General features: G+C 41.8%; 1 protein-coding gene across 1 annotated transcript in view; it reads left to right on the top strand.

The window, feature by feature from the left end:
- Nucleotides 1-18,661, top strand: part of ATP10B (ATPase phospholipid transporting 10B (putative)) — a 49,484-nt gene that overhangs the window by 8,304 nt on the left and 22,519 nt on the right. The window contains exons 2-8 of the mRNA XM_083596763.1: nt 2,227-2,431; nt 3,735-3,820; nt 4,374-4,480; nt 9,956-10,087; nt 12,358-12,485; nt 16,269-16,521; nt 17,764-17,984. Coding sequence (XP_083452889.1) covers nt 2,227-2,431; nt 3,735-3,820; nt 4,374-4,480; nt 9,956-10,087; nt 12,358-12,485; nt 16,269-16,521; nt 17,764-17,984 — 1,132 coding nt within the window. The remainder of the gene's footprint in view (nt 1-2,226; nt 2,432-3,734; nt 3,821-4,373; nt 4,481-9,955; nt 10,088-12,357; nt 12,486-16,268; nt 16,522-17,763; nt 17,985-18,661) is intronic.

The raw sequence follows: 18,661 nt of genomic DNA on the forward strand, positions 1-18,661 counted from the left end.
AAACCCTCGTTCAACAGGATGCCGCCTTCCTCTTCTCCTTGCTGCAGCCCCCATGCACCCCAAAAATCTGCCCTTGAACCAGATTTTGAGGGCACACGGCGAGGGTGCAGGGGGAAAGAAGGGAAGGTAGAGTCCTGTTCAGTCAGTTCCTTTGCACCCAGGCAACTTGCTTGGAATGCAACACTTTGTTGTCATTACTGTATCCAGGACTTTCAAGTATGCCAAGCAAAGTGGAAACATTTTTCTTCCCGAAGTGCAGTACTTCCCATTTGTCTTCATTGTATCGATTGCAGGCTAACTCTCCTATTTATCAAGATCATTTGAGTCTCTAATCCTATCTTTTAAAGCATTTACGATCCTTCATCACAGTTCTGTTTTCCAAACAAATACGCATTTTGTTCTCTGTCCATGTTCTTGATGGAAATATTGATTCAGTGCAATCTATTCCCTTTTCAGCAGACGTCAGAGTCATAATCGCTATGTCTGTGAGCACCAACTTTAATTTATTTCCTGTTACAAATTCCCAGCTTAGGGACATAGATTGTGAACAAGTTCTGAACACAAAATGGAAGATTAAAGAAAGAGACCAGGTCGTGGAGAAAGATACCTGCCACAGTACCTCTAAAATACCTCAGAATTGTTTGAAAACTTGGTGGCTTTTAGGCAGTACCAAGCAGCCATTCCAATCACCCCATAGCTGTTTGGGTAACCAAGTGGGAGAGGCTCTGCAGAAGCCTTTTTCACATGAATCAATTCCTAGCAGGTAGCAGATAACCTCTCCATTCTTAAGGAAAGCAGCCCTGAGTGCTCCCTGGAAGGACAGAGCCTGAAGCTGAGGCTCCAACACTTTGGCCACCTCATAAGAAGAGAAGACTCCCTGGAAAAGACCCTGAAGTTGGGAAAGATTGAAGGCACAAGGAGAAGGGGACAACAGAGGATGAGATGGTTGGACAGTGTTCTCAAAGCTACCAGCATGAGTTTGACCAAACTGTGGGAGGCAGTGGAAGACAGGAGTGCCTGGCATGCTCTGGTCCATGGGGTCACGAAGAGTCAGACACGACTAAATGATTAAACAACAACAATTGCGACTCTATGAAGACTTCTACAGTGCATCATTGAGAATTGGGGGTGCCTTTGAATTGGGGGCACCTTTGAAGGCTACTCAGAAGCTTCACTTGCTTGAAAACACAACAGCCAAATAATTGACTAGGATTAAACATATGGAATCTACCGGTATCTTGTTGGTATTAAACATCTTCCCTGGTTTCTTATATGCTTCCAAGTACAATTGAAAGTGCTGGCATTGACCTGTAAAGTTATATAAAGCTGAATATCAGAATATCCCTAAGGCTGTTGTACCCATACAAATCTGCCCATTCATTAAAATAATCATCAATGGCCCTTCTGGGATTAGTCAAGTAGTGACAGGAAAGAGAGATTTTTCCGTTGCACTTATGGAACAATTATGGAACACCCTCTTCAGAGGTGCTCATCTATCACCTGCTATCATGAATTTTGGCCAAATAATTCAAGTGTTTTAAAAACAAATATACATTATTGTACTTATATTATATGTCTGTGATCAATAAGTAAAACATTTGGCTTCAACTAGGGATGGGTGAATATGCCAATTTCAGTTTCCCTCAGTTTGTCATTTTCCTAATGTTAAATTCGGTTCTCATTTCTGCAGCAATTTTTAAAAAAATCTTCATGAAAATTCATCATCCTTCACCATAAAGTTTGAGGACAAAAAGGACATAAAGTTACAGCAATTTAAAAACACAACATTAAAAGGTGTTCATAAAATCACAGTCACAAGGAGGTACACACATTTTTTTTTGTATGTAATTTTAACTAACATGCACATTTTTGCACTCAATTTCCCCTAACAAAGTGAATTGTTGTATGTTAGTTTCACTAGTATATGTATAGATATGCACACTTCCCCCTAGTAGGTGCGTTTTGGTACACACCGGAGGCCTGCATCATAAAATTCAGAGATATGCAAATTTCAAGGGATATTTATACTTCAGTTCACATACTGCTCTGGGAAATGTCAGTTACAAAATTTCTCATAAAAATGCAAATAAAAATAAAAATGAATTTGTTCCTCATTCTGTTTGAACCACTTCACCAGCCACTCCTGTACCACAAAGAAAAGAGATGCTCTGTGACTTGATGGACCTGTCACAGGCCATTCAGCTGTGGTGTCTTTTCTCATAACAGGAAGAAAAAAGCCTACATTGAGACGTGCTGGGAAGAGGTACGAGTGGGAGACTTTGTGCAGCTGCAATGTAATGAGACCGTCCCTGCGGACATCCTGCTACTCCACACCTCTGATCAGAAGGGGATCTGTCACGTAGAGACATCAAATCTTGATGGCGAGACAAACCTTAAGCAAAGACAAGTTGTGAAAGGATTCTTTAATCAGGTATGTCTGGAAGCTACTTTTGCAACTTGTCTTCCCTCTGTTCTTTTAGTGGTACCTTGGTATGCAAAGAAATTTAAGACAGAAGCACACAACTGTGCAGCTGGAGGGAATCTTTAGCAGGATAACTTCTGGTAAACACATCTGGCAAAATATGCTTTGATTAGCTTACACAAGACGATTTCCACAACTGCCACCATGTTAGCTTCAGGTGCTAGATCAAATGTGACTCGGAGCTCTTGTGTGGCAAAGTGGTCTGAAGAGATGTCGTGTGAACCAGCCTCAAGCCTTTTGGTACTGAATTACTTTGTTTGGAAGGCAGGGCAGAGAGATGGTTACTGTTTATAAAATAATGGCTGCTACACTTTGAATTCTAACACTATAGTAATCCTATATATAATATACACAGGTAGGTGCCTCTCCAAAGCTATATAACTACAGCAGTGAGTGTGCCTTAATCCAGGCTGGCACAGCCAGTTGAATGCCAGCCATTTTGTGTGGCACTTAACAAATCCCTCATTGATGCAGGCAAGAAGCATGGCAGAGCAGTGAAACGAAGGTGGGCCAAGCAGATATAAAATCAGCAGGTTTACATTGTAATGCAAAAAGAAATGGTCTTCTATTTCGGGAAATCAGAATCACATAGTAACTCAAAGAGATAAAGGAAAGAGGCTTTCAAAATCTGAGAGGGAGACAACATTTGATTGTTCTGAAAATGAAATTTGGACATGCTGGGGAATAGAAACTCAAGCTGGTAAAGTTAAAGTGTCCAAACCTTAGAAATCTGGCCCAATTCAATGTGCTAGTACTAGCATATAAAGTGGTAAATAATTTGGACCTGAGTACTTTTCCCAATATCAGCCATCTCAGACCTTATGTTTGGCTGGTGAGGCCTTGTTGGTGGTGTTCATGCATTCAGAATCACATTATTTTCTCTGCTACTCATTCTTTAAGGAAGATAGTTGTGTGTGCAGCCACAGATACATTGGATGCTACATTTTACAACACTGTATAATTGATGTCTAAGCAATGTTTTTATATAGAAATACGCACACATAAATACATAGGCCTGAAAACACACATACATTATAACTGGGTTCAAAATTAGAACACATTTCAACCTGACAGGTTAATAACAAATATTGGGCTCACTGTAAATTACAGTGTTGAGTGGCACTTGTTTCTGATGTAAATTTAAATGCTTGATGTTCCTTTTTCACTACACAGCTTGTTATTCTTTCAGAAATAGTGCACTGATTTGCTCCTGACATAACAGGAACTCACTGTGGGTTTGGTTTCGTTGCAGAATGCTGAATTTGAACCAGAACTTTTCCAAAGCACAATTGTTTGCGAAAAACCCAACAACCATCTCAATCGATTTAAAGGCTATGTGTAAGTTACTGCAATGTTTATCCCTACATTCATAGATGTCTCAGACAAACTTTATTTGTACCTACCTACCTATAACCTGCACAGCTGGCACAGTTGCACAACAGAAAGCAGAAGGAACCTCCCAAAATCTTCATACACTGAGCATAAAGAGGTGCTCTGCAGAACCGCTCTTTGGTGACTCTGATGTGGACCTTGGGCAGAGTATCTGTAATGTAGATACTCTGCCCCTGGGCTCTGGTTTGAAACCACAGCATGGCCTTGGAACAGGGTGGCTAACTTGAGGTCAGATGTTTGGGGATTCTGTTAACCTTGACCAGCATACCAATGGTCCAGGGATGATGGGAGCTGGGGGTCCAGCAACATATGATGGGCCACAGGTTGGTCACCCTTGGTTTAGAAATGTGATATATTTGTGTGTAAGACTGAAGTCCAGTACATGGTTACCTAGAAATAAGTCTTGTTGAACTCACCAGGGCTTATTTTTCAGTAGATATGTGTGGGATTGCACTGTAAGAGCCAAAAAATAAATGGAAAATCCTTTTCTTCCTTGTAGGGAGCAGCCTGACCTCACACGAATTGGTTTTAACAATGAAAGTCTCCTTCTTCGTGGATGCACAGTGAGGAACACAGAGGTTACAATAGGAATTGTTGTCTATGCAGGTAATGTTTTTCCCGACGTAGTTGCTGAGAGAGTGCTTTTAAGTCTATTCAGCCCAGAAATATGATTTGTTCCTTTGTCCCAACAGTCATCCATGCAACCTGAAATTTGTTTTGCACTCGCAGAGTCTCATCTAATCAAGGTAGCAATGCTAGATAAACCAGCTTAGGAGTAAGTCTGACTGCATTTCATGGAACTTACTTCTGAGTAGACATGTAGGAATGCTCTATAAGTATGCACCACCACCACAACAACAACTGCGTATATAAACTGTTATAAACTTCATATTTGAAGGATTTACCTTTTTTAATCAGTGAAAGTAATGATTTGATTCGAAATGCCATGCAGTAGAGTCGTAGATTTGGCATTCCCAGTCCTCCCTTAGACCTATGTCTATGTAGCATATTAGTGTTAACACTCATTTGTTTGCCGTTGGGGGTTACCACTGTAAATGGTAGGGAGGTCAAGAGTGGCTTTGGCTAAACTTGTTGCTTTATGAAAGGTCAGTTTATGGGGATAAAATGTGCATCAGTGATACTGTTTGGCTGCCATACCCGTGAGTATGTTTAGATACAGATTTGTGCTATTTGTGTTTTCTACTTTCTTCTTACACAAAGACACCCTGGGAACTTTTATAAAAGAGAGGGGAATTAAATAAAAAAGTTATATTTGAGCAATACCTAACCAGGAACAGCCACAAACAGTCAGAAGGAAGACAAACATGGCTTATCCCACTTGGTAATCCAGAATGGATACCCAGGGAAGCTACTTACAAAGAGAACTTTACTTTTATAATAGAGAGGAAGAACCTGGTTCCCTCCAGATGTTGATGGACAACAACTGGTCATTGACTGTACTGGCTGCAGCTGTTGAGTGAGAGTTGGAGTCAACACCTGGAAGGCCACAGGTTGCCTTTTCCTTTTTAGGGTTTCCAAGGCTCCAAGACTTTTCGATCTACTGCTCTGTCCTGTGCCCTCTTGTCTGGAAGTATTGCTGAAAACAATGCAACTTGCTCTGAGTAAACATTTTCATGACTGGGAATGTCAGCATGTTACCCAACTGCATGCCCTTGGACATCCATGAAAAAAGAAAGTTGCAGCTGTGGTTGTGATCCTGATCAAGACTGTCATTCCAAAAAGAGAGCATTTTGAACTAACTTCCTTCCCCTGCTATGCCTGTTTCAATGACAGCTCCTGACTTTAGGACTGTGCCTTTAGGAATACTGGGGAGGACCTAAAGGCACATTTTAGGAATATTCATTCCTAATAAATCCCTCTGCAAAACTGTCTATTTGCATTGGAGACCTTTGATGCTGGGACTGTCACTTGATATCTTGTTCACACACAGCTCCACAGGGCCATGCTCAGAGCAAGGGAAAGCAGGGAACTCGGAAATCACCATGAGGGGTACAGAATAAAGTCTGGTTTCCCTTTCATGTTTTGTGGTTAGAACTTCAAATACCCGTCCACTGAAATTGGAGCAATTTGATTCTAATTTAGTACACATTTTCTTTTTGGGCCTGCTGTTTTGTTGGTACTTCAGATTCACTTCAAGAAGAGCTAAGTAACATTAAAATTACTCACTGCTGGATCTGACATATTGGGCTTTCTTTATGTTCACACAGAAAGTGCACTAGCAGCTTCTCATTAAGTCAATTTGGTTGCTGTGAAATAGTCAAACATACTTAAAAATCAGTCGGCCATCTAATTAGATTCTAACACTTTTAAGTACTTTGTCTCTTCTAACCTCAAGTAGCTGTTCATTGTGAATACAGTGTATGTTTCTACAGTGTTCAGACACTGACACAAAATCCCTTTCTTTGCTGTCTACAGTCATACCTCGGGTTACAGATGCTTCAGTTTGCGTTTTTTCGGGTTACGGACCACTGAAACCTGGAAGTACCAGAACAGGTTACTTCCAGGTTTCAGTGGTCGCGCATGCGCAGAAGCGCTAAATCACACTTTGCGCATGTGCAGAAGTGCCGAATTGCGACCCGCACGTGCGCAGACACACTGCTGCAGGTTGCGGACGCTGCAGGTTGCGAATGTGCATCCCACACGGATCACGTTTGCAACCCGAGAGTCCACTGTATAAGGAAGTGACTCAAAAAGAAATATCCTACACTAATAATGGTAATAGTTATAGCAGATTATAGTAATGGTTGCACAAGCTTACCACTCCCCCAAACTGTATATTCAAGTAATACTTCCAGGAGGTGGATTGGTTGTCAAATGTATTTCACTGAGTAACATGCTCAAGGGAGCTCTATATGAACACCCACATAATATTGTAGTATTAGGAAACTGTGCTGACTTTAACGTAAGGTATCTCTAGACTTTAGTGTAGAACTGGGTGGAACATAACAGTTGTCTTGCTGGATCAGATCCCACAGCAACCAGACGGGCCTCAGGAGCTCACAAGCAGAGCATGATGGAGACCAGAATCTGTGGCATGTTCCCTGCACCTGTTAAACAGAGATTTACTGCTTCAAAGCGCAGAGTTTCCTTTTAACTGTTACGGCTAATAGCAATTGATAGATTGATCCTATATGTGTCTAATCCCTTAGAGCTAGGTAAGGTGGTGAGCATCATAACATATTCTAGCAATGAATCACATGTTAATGATATAATGTGTGAGGAGGGACTTCCTTTTAATGCACAGAACCTCTGGGAACGGCAGTGGGGAAAAAGAGAATTCCTCTCTGTTCATTATAAAGGGTTGCTGAGATAAAGCTCTGCTTTCCCTTGGTGGATTATTCCTCAGCAAGGCATCTACCCTAGAAACAATATTAGGTTGTGTACAAACATATACATGCCCATCCCAGGTTTTTTTCCTTCAGCTGTTCTACAGCAGCTTCTCCACACAGGTGGACATCTTACCCTTTTTTATTCTTAGAGAGCTGAATGTACATTTATTCAATCAACAGCCCAGCCCTATGCATGTTTACTTGAAGATTAGTCCTGCTGTTTTCTATGGGACTGCTTCCCTGGTAAGTGGGTTTAGGACTACTGCCTAAATAATACACTCTCCCATTTTACATGCATATATACAAGCTGAATCCATTTTTAAAACATTGAAAAGGGGCTTCAGGGAGGAGTGTGTAGGTGAGTTTCTTGACACTGGTTTCCTCTGGCTTCTCTTGTAAATGGCAGAACTGGTCAACATGCAGTGTGTGCTTCAATGGTGAGAATGCCACTCAAACTATGTACAACTCAAAATACACTTAGTGATGTTTTATACCAATTTACCTAGGGCAGGCACTAGACTAAGATTCTTGTAAGTTCACCAAACCCCCTCAATCATTTTTTAAAGATTCGTATTTTGTTGGTTACTTTCAAGGTACTAATTTGTTCTAATAAGGAGGACAGTTTTAGTGGTAAGTGAATATATTGTTCCACGCCTCCCCAGCTGAGTAGCTGCACAAGATTCCAGGGGTTGCAGGCATGCTGCTTGGGGTTAATGTTTCCTTTGGGAATGAGACACAATAGATGCTACAGTGTCATTTTGTTATATGCTTTATTTACACATATATGCAACCTGAGCCTATGTGCCAGCTTATAGCAGCAACAATGAACCCAGCGCCATCCTTTCTCTGATGCCTATTTTGCACTGCAGGGCACAACCCAGCTAATGCTTCCTATCTCTGCTTCCTGATTACACCATTCCCAACTCTAACCCCATACAGTGGCGTAGCGTGGGTTGTCAGCACCCGGGGCAAGGCAAGTAATTTGCGCCCCCTAACCCGTGGATTTGCGCCCCCTAACCCGTGGATTTGCCCTAACCCCAGATGTTGCGCCCGGTGCGGCCGGCCCCCCCTGCACCCCCCACGCTACGCCACTGACCCCATAGCCTCTCAGTTTTCGTTTTCTATCTGGGAGGAGAGGGAAGTCTCACATTTGCATTCTCACACCTATTTCCTTTGATCCTGTGTTGTGCCAACACCTAATCCTTTGATGCCTGAACTTCCTAAGTGTTTATGCCCACCAGGCAGTCACCTCACAAAGAGGTGACTTTATTACCTGTCTGACAATTTATTATTGTCTGTCTTTATTAACCATTGTTCCTTTGGCTAAGATTACAATGTCCAATACACAACACAGGAAGTGTGCCTAGGTTCATTAAATCTTCACACATGCTCATTCCAGGGGATTAACAGTGTAAATACACATGAGCCTGGTTATTACCAGTCCTAACATACCAGTTTTAATTAAATCATTAAACCCAAGCATTTAGCACCCACAGATCTATAGCAATATTGTTACAGCACCTAGACAAGGTTTCCTTTTATTAGGTAGATTCAGTGGCGTAGCGTGGGGGGTGCAGGGGGGGCGGGCCGCACCGGGCGCAACATCTGGGGTTAGGGCAAATCCATGGGTTAGGGGGTGCAAATCCACGGGTTAGGGGGCGCAAATCCACGGGTTAGGGGCGCAAATTACTTGCCTTGCCCCGGGTGCTGACAACCCACGCTACGCCACTGGGTAGATTGCTGCTTTATTGCCCAGAATAGCAAGCTAATGGGAGCCAATGGCAGTTAGCATCCCCTCACTTGCTGTGCCTGGATGCAATATGCACCAGAAATTTGGGGAGGTAACACAGAGACCCTAGCTACAGGGAGGGGATGCCATAACCAAGTATGAATGTAAAGAATGTTATAAGAAAAAAAACTGCTCCTTTATCCCTTATGGGTATCCAAGAGCCCGTACAGAGTCCTTATGTAGGTTTCTATCAGTAGGAGAAAATAACAGAGGCCAACTAGAGAGTATTGAGAAGCAAAGCAGCTATATTTATTAAACTGTTGCAACAGGGTCCCCCACTCTCCCCACGCAGGGAGGGAGGAGAGGAACCCAGAACACTGGTGTGCAAGCTCTTATATAGACTTTTGAAACTGCCTACCCTATAGCTCAAGACCCCCCCCCCAAAACATCATCCGTACATCACAGAAAGAGGTGGTCCCCAGCAGAAATTTGAGTGTGTTGCTTCTCTCCTGTCTGCCAGGATACCTGATAATGCCTTATCTGATTGCCTTTTCTGGGTAGCCTGGCCATTCCTTCGAGATGGTAAATACTTAGTTCCTGAATCTCTTACGCATATTGATAGTGTGCTCAGCTTAACAGATACTTGCCAGACTGTATTTACAGGGAGGCGTAAGCCCCTACAGTACAAAAACAATTGGAAAGCTTTTCCCATTTCCTTCCTCCTTGCAGAGAAATATTTGAGGTCAATTTGGGAGAGTCAATATGGCTTCAGGATTGTTCTCCTGTACTATTTCAGACATGTGGTATATATACTTATGTATGTGTTTGCAAAGGTACATACATCGTCTTTATTTTCAGATCATAAAGTCCTTTTTGAAGATCATTTATATTTGATGTGAGACTTAATGTTGTATACATGAATTTATCTAAATCTAGCATTCAACCATTCTTAAGATAATCAAGCCATATGACAGTTCCTTCCTCTTCTTCTTTTTCTTGAAGGCCCTGAAACAAAAGCCATGTTAAACAACAGAGGTCCTCGTTATAAACGCAGCAAAATAGAACAACGTCTGAATATTGATATATTCTTTTGCGTGGGGCTGCTCTTCATCATGTGTCTCACTGGAGCACTAGGTATGGAGTAATGGTGGAAACTTTTTTCCTGCGTTTCAAGAAGCCTTTGCAATAGGGATGTGCTTCACTGCTAAAATTAATAGCTTATTTTTGGTGGGCTTCCTAGATTGCTGCTGAGAGAACCAATTGCTTTAGCAGGGAAAAGGATTGCTTTGTAGCAATTTTACGATAATCCTGTCCTACTGCGACCACGATTTGCTGGGGTGTCAAACTCTGATGAAAACAAGACTATTGAGCCTTCCACAAATAAATATTTGGCAGGGCATGTAAAGGTTCCTGTAATTGTATCCTGGTTTCTAAGTGGCAATACACAAGTGAGTTGCAAAACACTGCACTATGCGTTGCAAGGTTTCATAGTGAGTTTCTTTTTCCCAGCATAGAGTGCCCTGGAGAAATCTGGCATGACATGGCAGTAAGCCAGTCAATTAACCAGACTAGTACTGAAGGACCCAGAAGTGAAGAATCCTCTTCAGCTGAACAACAGCACAGATTTAATTATTATATTTTACTGTTGGTGCTTCAGCTCAAAATGAGTTTCTTGACTTAACTGACATTGCAACTTGATCGGTTTTCCGGGTGGATGGTGGATGTTCATCAGAAAAAGGAAAGAGGTTCAGGCCAGGTGGGATGAAAACGCAGGTGACTTACAGCACAATCCTTTACAAGCCTATTCAGAAACAGGCACAGCTCGAGATATGCTGGAGCCCTAAGCTACGTTAAATTTAAGAGGCCCCATAGCATTACCAAAAGATGTGTATTATTCTAACAGAAAGGGAAATGAAAATAGAAATAATAATTTTTTTATATTTGCAAATATCCTGGTACCTAGTCAAGGATGCAACTAAAAATTGACACTAACAAAAACACTGATCTTGCAATAGGCCTGGTTTTTTAACCAATTGTATGAAACGTGAAATAAAGTGACTCTTTCTATTTACAGGCCCTTCATAAGATGAAGGCCCTAAACTGTAACTTTTGTTAGCTTGCATATAAATAAATCCAGGCATGCTCAAAGTACAACACATTGCATTCAATGAGGCTCACTCCCAGTTAAATGGGCATTGGATTGCACCTTTGCTTGTCAAAGATATTAACATGAATTAGCATTGCTCTGTGAAGCTTCATCCCACCAGAAGTTCACCAGATCTACTTGCTCAGCTTTGCTCAGCTTTTCAGATGTACCTTTCAGTTACCAGGGAACAAGAGCAGCTTTGCCTTCTTTTTTCACTTTTTAAAAATCAAAATGTTGATAATGTTTAATTTTGGGGGTTTTAATTTTGCATTTTAATACAAAGATATTTACTATATTTTGACCTGTTATGAGGACTTTGGTCAAAAAGCAAGCTGTAGGTCTATAAAAAAATAAGCATATGAATCACCTATTAATTTCAGACAAAATCCAGTTTCCCAACATTTATTTTCTGAATATTTTAAAATGAGAAAGAATACCTGGAATTGGAAGGGAACTTAAAGGCTGACTAGTCCAGTCCCCTGCTCCATGCAGGAAATACACTGCTACATCATCCCTGATAGTTTGTCTGACAGCACTCATCATAATAATAATAATTTATTATTTATACCCCACCCATCTGGCTGGGTTCCCCAGTAAAAATGTCAAAGTTCCCTAGAGTGTAAATCCTTGTTTGAGCCATGAAATAAAGATAGTATGAACGATTCTAGGAAGTGAACAATAGTTTCTATAATTATTGCAGAAAGTTACTTAGGGCAGAACATTCCCACCATAAGTGGAAGTAAGTGCCTTTTGTAGCACAAGTTCTCCAACAGTTGGGACTGTAGGTTGATCGGTTGTGTGGCTGTTCTATACCATCTATGTATTGTCTTAAGAGAAGTCTCACTAACTGGTACAGAGACAGATTTAAATTATTTCTGAGACCATAACCCAGACCACACAGAATCCACTATGATTATCCATAAGTCTTCCTCCCAGTTACTTTTCAAACCTGACAAAGACCCCAACTGTGTATTTAGAAGAATTGCAAATAGCCCAAGATGGTATCTAGAGGATGATCTACAAAGCAATGCAAATCTCCACACACACAAAGCAACCCAGCCACACCCACATTAAACTACTGTACTGCAGATTTAAATGGTCCAGCTTCTTATATGCATTCTTATTTTACTTCTGTGTGATTGCTGCTAAAGTTTGTGTTCCTACTTAACAGGTAGTATGTGAATTGAGTGATCTCCCTTGTTCCCAGTGTGCACTTTTCCAGGCTTTTTCTTCTAAAGTAGTTTGTATTTTTATGCAGGTCATGGAATTTGGAATGGGCACTTCTTAGAATACCCATTGTTTGTCATTCCCGATATAAATGGCAGCTATCTCGCTCCAGCTCTTGCGGGTTTCTACATGTTCCTGACAATGATAATCCTCTTACAGGTGGGAAAATATTTATTGCTAATGAGTAAATAGGTTTCAGACTGAGGATTAAGTCTGATTGAAATTGGGCTGGGGGGAAGGGTGCTTTCTTCCAAGTAACAGATAAGCTTATGCTGTAAACTGTGTAAATTGAGCAATGATAGTGGCTATGAGTCTGAGTGTTATCTGTGAATCAAAGTTCTCAGATGGGCGGGTATAAATCATAAATTAATAAAAATTATTATATTTCCTCATCTCAGCCATGAACTCAACAGCTTTGGACAAACCTGTCCCTCTCTTTCTCTCTCTGTCTCTCACTCCCAGCCTCTCCCTCCCATCTTGGGGGGAGGGGAGTGAAATACCAGGGGTCAGCAAACTTTTTCAGCAGGGGGCCGGTCCACTGTCCCTCAGACCTTGTGGGGGACCGGACTATGTTTTGAAAAAATAATAACCCAGAGATGCATTTTAAATAAAAGCACACATTCTACTCATGTAAAAACACCAGGCAGGCCCCACAAATAATCCAGAGATGCATATTAAATAAAAGGACACATTCTACTCATGTAAAAACACGCTGATTCCCAGACCGTCCGTGGGCCAGATTTAGAAGGCGATTGGGCCGGATGCAGCCCCCAGGCCTTAAATTGCCTACCCATGTACCAGCCCATCTCACTGTAAGCATCACTGAAGTAATCATATGAAGCACTTTGTGCATGCAAAAGTACTATATAAATTCTCTGTTACTTTTCCAGCAGACAGAACATTATTAGGGACTGAGAGGAATGTTTCGGTATTAGCATTAATCCTCCCAGCCGCATCCTGTGATATTACTGCAGGACTTTAGAACATTGCTATAGACTATTTGGCTTCTCCTTGTTTATAGGAAATATTCTTCCTGTCTCCCTTTATATACTAGAAACCTAATATATAAAACAAATGACCCAACCAGACATTGCTTTGGGAGCCCCATGATCAGATATCCTGTGTTGCTACTTTTTCAAAAGGCTGAAGTAGTGTAAGCGGGTGGGGAGAATCAGATCACAGCTGCCCCGCCAAAAGAGGAGGGTGTTGTTTTTACCTTTTTTACTGTAGCCTTTTCTCCGTTCAGATCACACCATCACTGAGCTGCTGTTTGCTTTGTGGAGCAAAACATGCAGGTTTATGTGGGTAATGTAAACAAAATTTTCCCTTTTTCTCTTATGAGGTATCCAACAGCCCGTATAGAACCAATGGGTTCCCTATTGGTAGGAGAAAATAACAGAGGCCAACCAGAGAATATTGAGAAGCAAAGAAGCTAGTAAGCCTGATCTTTATTGATCTGCTGCAAGAGGGTGCTCCCCTCACACACAGGAAAGGAGAAGGAACCAGAACCAAGATGTGCCTGCCCTTATATAGACATTTTAAATTCCCTGCCCTGGAGCTCCATACCACCCCTCCATACATCATACATACATCACAGAAGGGGTGTAACCCAAGACCACCCCCCACAAACATTATACCTACATCACAGAAAAGGTAGTCTACAACAGAAATTTGAATGTTGTTGTTTTTCCTGTCTGCCAGGTTTTCTGATAATGCCTTATCTGATTGCCTTTCCTGGTAGTCTGCCCATTCCTTTGAAACGGTGGTTACTAAATTCCTGTACCAAGGAAGGTTTTTTTCACCTCCTCCCTCCTTGCAGAGAAACATTTGGTCAGCTTGGGAGTCAAAATGGTTTCAGGACTGTCTACCTGTGCTGCTTCAGACATGTGATTTATATATGTTTGCTTGGTATATTTATGAACATTTTTTATATATCTAAGAACTTAAAATTCTTATTACAGTAGCAGTAGCTTCTGCCCTTTGGAGAAGATACAACTCCAGGGACCAAATCTGGACTGGAGAGAAAGCATAAAAGGAAAGGCCAGATGTCCCATTTACACTAGGACTTATCAGGTTTCTCACCACAGCTCCTCTCAGCCCATTTAAAGCTTTTAGATAAATACAACACTGGTCCTGAAGGTTGGAGGATTTTCCATAGTGGCATTTGATATGGTGCTGGGGCAGAAACCAGAAAGGGGAAATGTAGGGTTGCCATATTCCCCAAATGAAAATCAGGAAATGTTCTTTTTTTAAAAAAATAGCCCTACTTGCCATACGTCCAGGTTTTCCCAGACATTTTGTTGATTTAGCGAAAATCTGCCTGGATCCCATTTTGACATCCCGATTTCCAGGATGGCAGCCCTAAAGGTTAGGGTTAGGGTCCTCACACACAAATGTAGAGGAGCCCATTTAATCCATTATGCTAATAGTCGTCTTTTGGTTTTCAGTAGCAAGTTAACTCACCTCAGCTGTTAAAGGTGCAGGAGCCCTGTCCTCCATTTTATCTTTCCAACTAATTGATACTTCGACCAACAAAGTTCAACAAAACCGGCTAACAAAAAGAATAAATAATTCTCATGACACTAAATAATAACACTAAATATCAGTATCGGTGTAGGGATAAAAAGATAAATTGGGATTGAGATGTGTCCAGATATTGATATTTGAGGCCCATGTGAGAGATAAGAAAAATACATTTATTTTCCATTTTATTGTATTAGCTGATGGAATGTAAATAAATAAAAATGGTTATGAATGACAAACAACCTTCTGAGCTGTTGTAGAACTCCAAAGGGAAGCTATATTTTACATTAGAAATGTAACTGAGCCCATTCAGCAAGGGTGAGGAGGGAGAGATGACATATTTTGTTTTTCATAACAAATACAAGCAATGTAAGCTTGTCCTTACAGACTGTGTTTAAGATGAATATTAGCTTTCCAGAAGATACCTCTGGGAGTTTGACCTCATATACAGTTAATATGTCTGTGTATTATTACCACATGAATACTGCATGTCTATTTCCTAGATTTATAGGTCACCCCATAGCAAAAAAAGCTCTCCAAATTAGGAAGATGTAAAGGCTGTAGCAAAATTTGAAACATCTAGAAAAACAAACATGTACTTTCCTGGTGTTCAAGGGCATGAAAGTAGGCACCAAGTAGGTTTCCCAGAGGAGGGCATTCTACCACTGGGTTGCCACTCCCGAAAAGCCTCTTTCACTCATTACCAGGTGCCACACCTCACATGTTCCTCTGACAAGTCAATAGGTTTATTGTTCTAGTTGGTGGTCATAACACATTCCTCTCATGACAATCTCTGGGTACATGTCGAAAGAGGCAATCCTTCAGATGTTGTGGTCCCAAACTGTGAAGGGTTCTGAAGGCTGAAGCCAGGCTTTTGGATTGGGCCTGGAAACAGACTGAAGACTAATCCACACTTCTGCTTGTCCCGTACCTAGAAAGAACAAGTCTGAGCAGTTGTTTCCTTGTCCCACTCCTTTCCAAGGAAAAGCCAACTCCTTGTCCCACTCCTTTCCAAGGAAAAGCCAACTGCTACACTCTTGTATGAAAAAAATTTCTGGCTGTGGCTGACTTCTGTTGCATAGTCATGCATCCTTGTCCTGTAGTATGAATCTCTTGGCAGTACATCACTCCTCTATAAAGGTGGAAAGTTATTTGGTTCTCAGTAGCAGTTTATTTCAACGTCCAAATCTCTTTTGTTCTGTTTAGCTAGTGTCTGGCAGTCCAAATGCTTTAGGAGCACAACCAATGCATTCACTGTGGAGTCTAGACAGCAATGAGAAAATGTGCAGGCATTTTTGCTGTCAACTTTTATCTACTGGGTTTTTTAGTTAGTTCCCTCCAGGAAGTCTTGTTAGAGCAGCCAGCATGAAATCTTGCTTCCAACGAATTTCTAACATTCTGGGCAATGTTCTCTTTCAGATTTTGATCCCCATTTCCCTCTATGTATCCATTGAACTAGTCAAGCTAGGTCAAGTCTTCTTGATTCATAATGATATCGACCTGTACAATGAAGAGCTAGACTTACCCATACAGTGCCGAGCACTAAATATCACTGAAGACCTGGGGCAAATCCAGTACATATTCTCTGACAAAACAGGGACCCTGACAGAAAATAAGATGGTGTTTCGACGTTGTACAATTGATGGGAGAGAATTCTCACATCAGGAAAATGGTAAGACGTGCACTGTCTCTATAACCCTGGGCTACATTGAATGTGAAACATGGTCTTTCTGCCATATAATCTGGAAGTTGCTTTGGAAGACAGAGGATCTTAGCTTCCTTCCCCCTTTAAAAGCCATGTTTAGCACATACAGATGTAAAGAAAGTTTATGAGAGCCAGTGTGGTGTAGTGGTTAAGAACGGTGGACTCGTAATCTGGGGAACCGGGTTCACGTCTCCGCTCCTCCACATGCAGCTGCTGGGTGACCTTGGGCTAGTCACACTCCTTTGAAGTCTTTCAGCCCCACTCACCTCACAGAGTGTTTGTTGTGGGGGAGGAAGGGAAAGGAGAATGTTAGCCACTTTGAGACTCCTTCGGGTAGTGATAAAGTGGGATATCAAATCCAAACTCCTCCTCCTCCTGAGCAGCTTTACCTGTATCCCCCAGCAGCCACTGAGGAGGTGGGAGATGTAGACTGCACAACCAGGCCATTTTAAGGGGATTTGTGCCCACTTGTCTGCAGGTAGGGAGGCTGGGTCACATAGTACAGCCATCTGGCAGCAGAGAAGCCTCCAGCAATTGGAACCTTTGTGGCCCATTTCTTCAACTCTCCATTGCTGCTCTATGACAACCTCTAAGGTACAAGCAAACTCCCACCTTCCCCTTTGCCCACTCTGCAGGGCTATGTAGGAGTATGAGTACTAGATAGCCCTGTTCCCAACCTGAATTTTATGCATGAAATGAGTGGGTGAAGCAAGCCCAGGATGCCAGAGACAAAGGTGCTTAGGCTGCTGTGTGTTTCCTTGTTTCATTGAGATCCTTGCTTTATTTATTATATATCCTGCTTTTATTCCAAGCAGCTCAAGATGGCATACATTCTTCTCCCTGTCACCTTTTTCACCTTCCAACAATCCTGTGAGGGAGGTGAGGCTGGGAGCTGGCGATGGGTCCAAGGTTCACATCTGAGTGGGGATTTGCATCCTCATCTACCAGATCCAAGTCCAGCTCTTCAACCATTGCACAACATTGACCTGGGCTAAGAGCTCTGCTTGTGCACTGCTCCTACACATTATGCTCATGCACATGCTGAAACTCTGCACTTTGTCCTCCATTGGTGAGGACAGAATCATGGCCTTGCAACCTTCAGGGGGTCTGGTTTGTGGAGGTCTACGTGAAGTTGGACAGAAGTATTGTCTGAGAGTCCCTTCAAATAATGATGGTGATAATGCAGCACATTTATTTTATCTCTTATAGCCAAGAGACTAGAAACGTACAAGGAGTTGGATTCAGATGCTGAAGACTGGGCGAAACATTTGAGTCTACCTCCAAACAATGGTGGAGAAATTCTTAGGCGGAACAGCACTGCTAAGCCCTTGAGGAGGTGGCAGAGTGCTCGGGCTCGGTTTCAGGGACACACAAGGCAGAGATCTCTGGGTGGCATCTCTCAGTCTCAAGTGGCATTTAGCAGTACCATTGTAAGTAAGACCTTTTGCTTCTTTTAATTATAAAGTCTTTAGTAATACATCAGAACAAATGGCATTCTTGAGAAAACTGCTATTGCTTTTTGTTCCAGTTGAGCGCTAAAGAGCAGTTTCCCCAGTGGAGAAGCAGCAAGACAAAAGGAAGTGTGAATCAGCCCTAAGCTCCAGCTAAAATACACACATAACAACAACAACAACAGACTAAATATTTTTTAAAGCATAACAGCAGTAACCAGTTTTCCTTTGTGGTGTGTGGTTCTTTTTTTAAAAAAAAATGCACACTAGCAGATTGTACAGGCTGCGTTCAAATGTTCGTCATGGTTTCTATAAATACTAAGCAAAACATTGATTCATGCTAAAAGACACCACGTTCATACCCTCCCAAAGGTTCGTGCAGTACAGTTTATGGGTTTTGCTTACTAAATGTCAGGTTTCCTAGCGCTATGTGCAAGGCATAAAAAGTGGTAGCCTCAGGTAGAATGACAACGGAAGAATTTAACACTGCTGAGAAGATGCAGTAGTTCCTGACTAAAGGTCAGTACAACATCTCCTGCAAACACCTGCCTCTTAAGCCTATTGCCAAGAAATCTGATAAGCGGCAAACCAGCACATCTGAAAATGAGGTTTAATAGAAAGCGTTTGCACTAGCAGCTGTCAAAGGAATCGCCAAA

The sequence above is a fragment of the Podarcis filfolensis genome (genome assembly GCF_964270895.1).
Source record: "Podarcis filfolensis genome assembly, chromosome: 2".
In the NCBI taxonomy this organism is placed as follows: domain Eukaryota; kingdom Metazoa; phylum Chordata; class Lepidosauria; order Squamata; family Lacertidae; genus Podarcis; species Podarcis filfolensis.